Source organism: Aureococcus anophagefferens (genome assembly GCF_000186865.1).
Source record: "Aureococcus anophagefferens unplaced genomic scaffold AURANscaffold_2, whole genome shotgun sequence".
NCBI lineage: Eukaryota > Pelagophyceae > Pelagomonadales > Pelagomonadaceae > Aureococcus > Aureococcus anophagefferens.
In genome coordinates, this window is record NW_008705562.1 from 3400724 (window position 1) to 3410561 (window position 9838).

A 9838-nucleotide genomic window follows, 5' to 3' on the forward strand; every position below is an offset into this window, starting at 1 on the left:
CCCGAAGTTACACGACCCGGTTCAGGCGCGCCTCCCCCAACAGGGACGAGGCCTCGCCCGGCCGGCGCGCCGTCGGCCGCGCGACGACGTCGCTGAGCTGGACCGCCGCGCCGCCGCCGCTCGGCCCCTTGGCGCCCCGGCAGCGCCGCAGCCCCCCCCGCGCCGCGGCGTAGGCGTCGAGGAGCGCGTGGTGCGGCGACCGGAGCCCCATGCGGTCCCGGTTCGCGCATTTCAGCGCCAACAGCGCGACGAGGCGGAAGAGGACGCCGAGCAGCACCAACACGGCGCAGTTGAGCGCCGCGGACTTGGCGACGTAGTCGTAGAGCAGCAGCCCCATGAGCGCGCTCTCGGCGCGGGGCCGGTTGTAGAAGGCCGGGGGCATGCGCCAGGCCGTCGACAGCGCCGAGATCTCCGCCGCGTAGAGCGCCTCCACCAACCAGCGCGCGTAGGACCCCCAGACGACGGGCCGCGCGGCGGGCCCGAGCTTCCTCAGCTCGCCTAAACGCGGCGCGACGCCGCTGAACATGGCCGCGACGACCAGGAAGCTCACGCTCGACAGCTGCGCCGACTTGGGCTCCTGCGCGACGTTCGCGACCTGGGCGGGAAACGAGAGATTCAACGTCGCTTCAACGTGAGTGTTTCGCGCGCGCGCGTTCCGGAAACAGCATCCACGCTTCGAAACCGTTCCGAGAGATGATCGTTCGTCCAAAAATCAGCCGAAACGAGTGGAAAACGGCCGAGATCGGAGCCGTTGAAGTTGGGAATGTCGCCCTCTTGTGCCGCCCCGTGCGCGACGTGCGCGGCGCCGCTCGCCGCGAGGGCCGCGCCGAAGCAGGGCGCGAAGTAGCGCGCGAAGGCGCAGCGCGGGCTCGCCGTCGGGAACCACGTCGACAGGAAGGCCAGCGTCAGCAGCGCGAGGCGCGGCAGCTCGACGAGGCACGTCGCCGCAAACATGGGCGTCGCGCCCAGCCCCATGCCGCCGAGGTTCGGCGCGAGCTCCCGCCAGAGCGCCTGGCGCGTCGTCCCGAAGGTCCGCGCGCTCGACAGGGCGATCGTGCCGCCGAGGCTCAGCTGGAGGATGAAGGCCACCTGCTGCGAGTCGCCGAACTCGAAGTGCGGGTACAGCGCGCCGAGGAACGCGCCCGCGGCGAGCTGCACGGAGACCTCGAAGACGAACTCGGAAGGCGCCCGCGTGAGCGCGAGCACCGCGCGGGGCACGTGGAGCAGGAACTGGTCCCGGGCGCCCGGGGCTTCGACGGACCGCGACGCCGCCGCGAGCGCCGCGGCCGTCGCCGCGGCCGTTGCTGGTTGTGGCCGTGCCGCACGTTTCACAGACACCACAGCCGCGCCGTCGAAGCCGCCGTGGCAGACGCACTCGAGGACGTAGTCCGGCGGCGCGTCGCCGGGGTCGCGGACGCAGAAGGCGCCGCAGGCGCGCTCGAACGCGGCCGCCGCCGCGGCCGCCGCGCCGACGTACGCGACGCGCCCCGCGGCCGCGAAGATGATCGCGTCGTCGACCGAGCGCCACATGCGCGCGCTGGGCTGGTGGAGCACGGCGGCGACGCAGACGCCCCGCGCCGCCGCGTTCTTCAGCGCCAACAGCACCGCGTCGGCCGTCGACGCGTCCAAACCGGACGTCGGCTCGTCGAGGACGAGGACGGACGGGTCCGCGACGAGCTCCACGGCGACGGACGCGCGCTTCCGCTGGCCGCCGCTCAGGCCCCGGCGCCGCGCGTCGCCGGCGACGCCGACGTAGGCGTCGCGCTCGCCGTAGAGGCCGAGCTCGCGGAGCACGAGCGCGACGCGCCGCTCGCGGCGCCGCGCGGCCGCGGCGCGCGACTCGCCCGCGGGCACGCGCTCGCGGCGCTCGCGGATCGCCGCGTAGAAGCGCACGAGCTCGCGCACCGTGAGCCAGCCCAGGAGCGAGTGCTCGTCCTGGGGCACGGCGCCGACGAGCGCGGGCGACACGTCGCGCGGCGCCAGGCCGTTCAGGGCGACGCCGCCGGCCACGGCCGCGCCGGCCGCGGGCACGCGGCCGACGACGAGGTCGAGGAGCGTCGACTTGCCCGCGCCCGACGGCCCCAGGATCGCCGTGACGCGGCCCGCGCGGAACGCGCCGGTCGCGCCGTCGACGGCGACGCGGCCGCCGGGCAACACGACCGTGACGTCCGCGAACTCGACGTCGACGACCGGCGCCGCCCTCGGCAGCGCCTCCTCGTCGAAGGCGCCCAGCGGCGACGCGCGGTGGTCCGACCGCCGCGGCGCGAACGGCCGCGCGAGCTCGATCAAATCCGCGAGCGCGTCGTCCAATCGCCGCAGCATGCGCTCCCTCGCCAGACTCGCCACGTAGTAGCCCGCGGTCAATAGGATCCCCGCGGCCCACAAAAAGGCGCTGAACCAGCGCCGGTACCGCGGCCGGTCGAGGCCGCCTCTGCGGCAGTCGCCGAACCACGGGCACTTCGTCGGCCGGTCGCTTCCGAGCGCGCAGAAGTGGCGCGGCGGGCACCGCTCGATCTCGACGGGCGTGCGGCAGTAGTAGCCCGTCGGGCAGAGCGTCAGGTGCGCCGCGCCGGGGCACCTGCCCGTCTCCGGCGACCGCGGCTCCGTCGCCGCGGCGCCGCGCGGGTAGCCGCAGAGCGCCGGGTCGTCGCGGCCCGGGTCGCGCGCGCTCGCGACGACGCCGGAGAGCGGCCGCGACGCGTTGCACATGGCGCCGCGCGCGCAGAGCACGAAGCACGTCTGGCCGTTGGGGCAGAACGTGCCGTCGGGGCACGTCCGCGCGAGCCCCGCGTCGTCGGCGTAGTAGCCGCCGCGGCACGCGCCGGGCTCCGCGGGCGCCGCGCCCCCGCAGGCCGCCGGGTCCGACCGCTTCGCGACGATGTCCTCGAACTCGCGCGCGCCGCAGTGGCGCTTGAGCAGCCGCCCCGCGGCCGCGGCGTCGAGGCTCGACGTCCACGCGCCGTACGCGAGCATGAAGAGCGCCGCGAAGTCGCTGTCGTCCGCGGCCCGGCCGCCGTCGTCGCTCTGGCGCGGCGCGCGCCAGCGGCGGATCAACGCCTCGGCGACGGACTCGTCGCTGTCGCCGAGCGCGAGCGGCGACTTGGACCGCTCGCTGTCGGGCAGCTCGAGCGTGTACCACACGAACGCCGCCGGGTCCGCGCGCAGCGCGTCGAGCGACGCCTGCTGGTCCGCGCCGAGCTGGAAGCGCGCGTCGACGACCCAGAAGGCGCCGTAGAGGCAGAGGTAGACGCCGACGTAGAACGCGAGCCAGCGCAGCGTCGCGCGCAGGCGCGGGCAGCGTTGTTTCGCGGGTGTCGCGTCCATGGCTGCAGTTTTAGCGTGCGCCGCGCGTCCCAATCGCTTCCTTGGGTGATGCGCTCTGCTCGGCGCGTCTCTTCGATCGATTCCGATGCGCGCGGTGCGGTTTTGTCGGGCTAATGCACGCGCATCGCAAAAGAGAGCGAGTAGGGTTGCAGTCGGTGTGGCAAACCAAAAGAATCGCTGATCAGAATCTTGTGGCAGCCATGGCTGGTGCTTTGCTCCTCCTCTTCGCGCTGCAAAGCAGCGCGCTGCTGCCGCCGCGCACCTCTCCACGGCACGCGGCGCCGCTGCGCGCCGTGTCCTTCTCGGCGCCGCTCGTCGACGACGGCTACGCATCTGCATCAGCATCGCGACCCGCGCTGCTCGTCTACCTGCCGGGCTTCGACGGCAACGCGCTGGCGCCCTTCCTGCAGTGGCCGGCGCTGCACGACGCGGGCTTCGACGTGCGCTGCGCGGCCGTCGGCGCGGCCGACCGGTCGACGTTCGAGGACCTCGCGGCGGCCTGCGCGGCCTACGTGGACGCGGAGCGCCGCGGCCGGCCGGCGCTGCTCGTCGGCGAGAGCTTCGGCGGCGCGCTCGCCGTCGCCGTCGCGGGCCGCGCGGCCGTCGACGGCGTCGTATTAGTGAATCCCGCGACGTGCTACGGCCGGTCGAACCTCGCCCGCGACGCGCCGCGCGTCGCGAAACTGCCCGCGCTGCTCTACCCATTTGGTTTGATCTCTCTGCTGCCGCTATTCGTCGACAAACACGGCCTGCCCCAGCGTCGAGCGACGGCCGGGAAACGAGAAACAGTCCGACCCCGTCGCCCTCGGTAGGCCTGCCCGCGCTCGTCGAGATCGTGTCGTCGCGGCGCCTGCCCTGCGTCATCGACACGCCGAGGCGCGAGGCCTACCAGGGGAGGATCGCGACGACGCTCCCCGGGCGGCTCCCCTTCATGCCGCGGGGAACGCTCGATTGGCGCCTGCGCGAGTGGCTCGACGTCGCCGCGCGCGTGGACGTCGACGGCCTGTCCCTCCCGACCCTCGTGGTCTACGGCGACGACGACCGGACGCTCCCGAGCGCCGACGAGGCCGCGCGCGTCGTCGCCGCGCTGGCGAGCCGCGGCGTCCGCGCGGCCGCGCACCGCGTGCCCGGCGCGGGCCACGCGGGCACGCTCGGCAGCCGCGTGGACCTCCGCGCGGCCGTCGCGGCGTTCTTCGGCGCCGTCGGCGACACGCCGCTCGCGGAAATCGTCGCCGACGAGCAGAGGGAAATGAGAGCCGACGCGCAAGAACCCGGCGAGGACTCGGCCTGCTTCGGCCTCTTCCCGCGGGCGCACGCGAGCGTGGACCCGCGGCGCTACTACGCGCCGGAGTTCGACGCGCGGGCCGTAAGGTAGGCGCCTCGGCGCTCTCGGAGTGCGGCCGGAGGCACGAGGGCTCGCCGCCGCCCCGAAGCAACGCGAGGTAGGCGCCGTTACAGGTCCGCGGCGTCGGTCACGCGCTCCCGGTAGGGCTTGCCCCGGTAGCGCGAGTGGAGGTGGGGGTGGTCGAAGCGGCCCCAGTTCTCGAAGCGGTCCCAGGGCTCGTCCGGCGACACGCCGAGGCGGTGCCACATCGTGAGCGTGGACTTGTTGCCCGCCGCGACGGGGCACGCGGCGTGCGTCGTGTCGCGCGCGCCGTTGGCGTAGGAGAAGAAGAGCAGGTCGCCGCGCTTCGGCGCGAAGCGGAGGCCGCTGGTCCCCGTGAAGACCGTGGACCCGCCGCTCGCCGGCGCGTCGCAGTACACGAGCGTCGTCGCGACGCGCTTGCCGCGTTTCCCGCCGGCGCCGTCGCTGTGGGGCTTGTACTCGTAGCCCGCGCGGTAGAAGAGGAAGTTGATGGGCTCCTGCGCCTCGTAGGGGATGGTCTCGCCCAGGAGCTCGGACGCGAGCTCCACCGTCTTCGCGGCGACGCGCGTCGCCGGCGCGTCGTCCGCGGCCCAGTCCACGTAGAGGTTCGTCGACAGCGTCTCGCGCGCGTCGCTGAAGGACGTCTTGCCCGCGCCGCCGCCGACGTGCGCGCGGCCGAGGTTCGCGATGGCCGGCGTCGTCGATAGGACGGCGGCGCACTCCGCCTCGGTCAGGAAGCCGCGCGCGGCGGCGACGAACGGCGCCTCCCGCAGCACGTCGACGTCCTGGCCCGGGCTCGCCTCGCTCGGGAAAGTTCTCAAAGCCGCCGCGGGCCGCCGCCGCTCGCAGAGCCGCCAGTAGTGTTCGTCGCTCCAGAGGTCGCGCCACGCGCGCGGCGCGGCTTCGCGGTCGAGGCCGCCGTAGGCGAGCTCGAAGACGCAGGCCTCGAAGTCGTCGTAGACGCCGAGCTCGTGGGCGTCGCGGCTCGACGCGCACTTGTGCGCCGCGCGCGACAGCTCGAGCTGGACGGCGTTCGCGTCGCCGACGTCGACCCACTCCGGGAAGACGCGCGCGGCGCCGTAGCCGTCGCCGTCGACGGCCGCGGAGACGTGGCCGCAGGCGACGCGCGCCGGCACGGCGAAGGCCGATATCGTGGCGGCGCGGCCGGCGCCGACGCGCACGGCCGGGTGCTCGCAGTCGATGGCGGCGTCGCCGAGGTTTTCCAGTATAAGGACGATGGACTTTTGCTGCGACGGCAGTCTCTCTCTCTTCTGCGCGCCGCGCAGCTGCGCGGCGCAAACGGCGCTCGCGACGACGACGAGGCGGAGCCGCGCCGCGATCATTCGCGAAGTTGTTCGCTCTTACCTGCACGGCGGCTGCGCTTCAGGTCGCATCGCATCTATGTGGGCGCGCCATCGAGTTGCGCCAGAGGCCAGCAGTGCACTGCTCTGTGCGTTCAACGAGCTCTTGCTAAAATCGAGAAGACCGCAGCCCCAATCGCATCAGCCCCCGTGCGCGGCGACACCCGCGTCTGGGAAGACTCCCCCAGAGCCCGATGGCCGAGGCCACGGTGAACCCGCTCCTCGAGGAGAGCAAGGAGGAGGCGCCCCCGGTCGACGCCGGCGCCGGCTTCGCCGAGTCGTCGGCGGCGTACCGGCGCTTCGTCTTCGTCGCGGCGCTCGCCTTCGCGGGGACGACGCTGGCCCTCGGCGTCGTCTGGCCCGTGGAGAAGCACGACTTCCAGAAATTGAGCTGCGTGCCCCAGGCCGAGGTGAGCCATTTCATCGCCGCCGCGGCCGGCGAGGCCGCGCCCTACGCCTGGACCGCCGTCTGCCGGGAGAAGCGCGCGGACTGCCGGCGCGCGCGCACGGCGTCCATCGCCGCCGCGACGGCGTATTGCGGCGCGCGCAACGTCACCGGATGCGCGCCGCTCGCGGAGGCGGCGTCTCGCGGGCTCCCGCCGCTCGACGTCGCGCTCGTCGAAGAGGCGCGCGGCGACGACGCGCCGCGCGAGGCCGTGGACGCGGCGCTCGCGGCCTGGTGCGGCGCGCGACAGACGGACCCGCTCTGCGCGGCCGGCGGCGCCTTCGGGACGCCGACGACGAAGGCGGCCGCCGAGCTCTGCGGGGGGTCCGCGGCGTGCGAGGCCGCGGAGCGGTTCTACGACGACCCGAGCCGCTACTGCGCGAACTCGTCCGTCCACCACGCGCAGACGTGCGCGACCGCGAAACGATTCGCCAAGGACGTCGCCGCCAACGTCAGCGCCTACTGCGTGAAACAGGGCTCCGTCGCCGCCAAGGCGTGCAAGGCGCTGAACGCGTCCCTGCACGACCGCGGCCACTGGACGGAGTACTGCGCCTACTCCCTGGGGAACCTGCCGCACTACCTGGAGTGCAAGGCCGTCAAGGCGGCGATCAAGGTCGCCCTGGACGAGAAGGTCTGCAAGAAGGGGCCGAACTACCAGAAGCTGTGCGACGCGGGCTACGCGATCGCCGCGCGCTGGGGCAACGCGACCGCGCCCGTGCCCATCTACGACGCGGCGCTGCAGGTCGCCGAGCTCTACTGCCACTCCGGCGACTGCGGCGCGGAAACGGACGCGACGCCGTTGCAGCGCCTCGAGGGCGGCTTCGGCCTCGAGGCCGCGCAGGACGTCATCCGCGACGTCCCGGCCGTCTGCGGCGCGTGGCCCGCGACGGCCGCGGTCTGCGCGAACGTCACGGCGGCGTTGAAGACCTACTGCGGCAACTCGTCGGTGCACAACCTCGAGTGCGCCTGGCTCCAGGAGCTGACGGCCTTCAACCTGTCGCGGCCGCAGCCGTGGAACGTGTCGCGCGGCGACGACCTCTTCGTCAAGACCTGGGCCGCGGCCGACGCGCTCTGCGCGGAGCCGCCGACCACGGCCAAGGCCTTCGCGCGCGCGGCCTTCGCGCCGCCGCCCCACGAGGCGGACCGGCCGAAGGTCCTCGACCTCGCGCTGCCGTCGCCCGCGGACGTCCGCAAGTACGCGTGCCTCGCCGTCGCGAGCATCGACAAGGCCGCGGACCAGTGCCCGGACATGCTCCCCCTCGTCGCCGCGGCGGAGGCGGGGCACGCCGCCTAACCTGATTGATTTAAAAAGGTCAGTCCCGGGCTTAACCCAGCATCGCGCGGAACGCGGCCTCGTCGATGATGGCGACGTTGAGGTTCTGGGCCTTGACGTACTTCGACGACGTGTGCGTCGGCCGGCCGTCGTCGAGGACGTCGCCGGCGATGAGGTGCGTCGTCTTCCCGGACACGGCGGACGTCACGCGGCCGCCGCAGGCCTTGACGATCTGGGCCACCTGGTCGCGGTCGAGGGAGGGAAGCACGCCCGTCGTCACGAAGACGCGGCCCGCGAGGCAGTCCGCGGCGCCCGTGGGCAGCGACGTCGCCTGCTTCGGCGGCGGCCGCCGCTTGCCCGACGCGAAGTCCCAGTGGGCCGTCGGCGCCTTCGCGGCGGCGGGCGCGTCGGCGGTGAGGTCCACGAAGGCGCTCCCGCCCGACGCCGGCTTCGCCGAGTCCGTGAGGTCCACGAAGGCGCCCCCGCCCGACGCCGGCTTCGCCGAGTCCGTGAGGTCCACGACGTCGTCCTCGGGCTCCGGCTCCGGCGCCGCCACGGCCGTCAGGTCGCCCGTCAGCGCCGCGTGGAAGTTGAGCACGGTCGGATGCGCCTTGACGCCGCTCGCGTCGAAGTTGACGACGCGCAGCCGGTCCATGGACGTCGCGCGCGACACCGCCGTGTACGCCTGGCCGTACTCGAAGCAGCCCCGCAGGTCGACCTCGAGCAGGTCGATGGACTGGCCCTGGGACTTGTGGATCGTGACGGCCCACGCGAGCTTGAGGGGAAACTGGGACCGCGACGCGATCTGCGCGTCGCCCTCGTAGACGGACGTCGACTCGCGCTCGACGACGTGGACGCCGCCGCGCGCGAAGCGGCAGCGCACGCCCGTGACCCGCTTCGACTTGGCGTCGCGCTCGAAGCCGACGACGACGCCGCGCGAGCCGTTGCAGAGGCCCGAGACGACGTCCGTATTGTGCAACAGCATGATTTGCGCCCGCGGCTTCAGCACGAGCTCCTCGGGCCACTGGCACTGGACGAAGCGGTCCGCCTGGCCCGAGTCGCGCGCCCGCAGGGTCTCGGGCGCGCCCGTGAGCGCGTCGAGGCGCGACGCGTTGAGGCGGTCGACCTGCGCGTTCGTCGCGTACAATTTCGTCGGCTCGATGTCGCCGTCCTTGAGCTCGTTCGACGCCGTCGCCTCGAGCGTTCTCACGGTCTTCGGCGACGCGCGGCCCACGCGAAGCTCGTTGAGCAGGGACACGAACCCGGCGTCGCGCTGGCGGAAGACGGCCGACAGGCAGTACTGGCGAGCGCCGAAGGCGCCGCGCCAGGACTCCGCCTCGAAGGCGAAGCGCGTCACGCGCACGGGCGGCAGCTGCGCGAAATCGCCGCACGCCAACACCTGGACGCCGCCGAAGGGCCTCGCGTTGCCCCGCGCGGCCCGCGCGACGGCGTCGATCTTGTCCAACAACGCGCCGTCGATCATCGAGATCTCGTCGATGACCAGGGACGCGCACTGGCGCCACCGCTTCCGCGCGGGCTTCGAGAGCTTCGCCGCGAGCTGCTCGGCGCTGCCGTCGCCGCGGCCGACGCCCGCGAAGGAGTGGAGCGTCGTGCCTCCGACGAGGACCGCAGCGGCGCCCGTCGAGGCCGTGACGAAGACGCGGCCCTCGCCGCGCTGTCGCCGCCGGAGTTCGAGGATGAGGCGGTGCATCGTCGTCGTCTTGCCCGTGCCCGCGTTGCCCGTGAGGAAGAGGCTCTCGCCCCGGAGCCCGACGTCGACGATCCGCGCCTGCTCCGCGGTGAGCGCGACGCCGCCGCGCGGCGGCGGCGGCGGCGGCGGCGGCGCGGCGTCGACGTCCTCGAGCCACCGCTCCTCGAAGGACGGCTCGGCCTTGGCCGGCCGCGGCGCGGCCGCGCGCACGGGCCGGGCGGCCTCGCGCGGCGCCGTCGCGCGCGGCGCGGGCGCGTCGACGCGCGTCGCGCCGAGGCGCGCGCCGCCGCCGCGCGCCGCCGCGGGCGCCGCGGACGACGCGAACGGCCGCGCGGTCGCGGCCGGGCGCGGCGCGGGC

General features: G+C 74.0%; 3 protein-coding genes across 3 annotated transcripts; 1 reads left to right on the forward strand and 2 right to left on the reverse strand.

The window, feature by feature from the left end:
• Window positions 1-1440: 1440 nt before the first annotated feature.
• Window positions 1441-2322, reverse strand: ABC10 (putative ABC transporter; the record flags this gene model as incomplete). Its single annotated transcript, XM_009034986.1, has 1 exon — window positions 1441-2322. A coding segment is annotated over one exon (882 nt), but the record flags the coding sequence as incomplete, so codon positions are not given.
• A 2454-nt stretch (window positions 2323-4776) lies between these two features.
• AURANDRAFT_61485 (hypothetical protein) lies at window positions 4777-6033 on the reverse strand (the record flags this gene model as incomplete). Its single annotated transcript, XM_009034985.1, has 1 exon — window positions 4777-6033. One exon carries the CDS (start codon window positions 6031-6033, stop codon window positions 4777-4779), a length of 1257 nt encoding a protein of 418 aa, XP_009033233.1.
• Window positions 6034-6245: 212 nt separating this feature from the next.
• On the forward strand, window positions 6246-7790 carry AURANDRAFT_61486 (hypothetical protein; the record flags this gene model as incomplete). Its single annotated transcript, XM_009034977.1, has 1 exon — window positions 6246-7790. One exon carries the CDS (start codon window positions 6246-6248, stop codon window positions 7788-7790), a length of 1545 nt encoding a protein of 514 aa, XP_009033225.1.
• Window positions 7791-9838: the final 2048 nt, after the last annotated feature.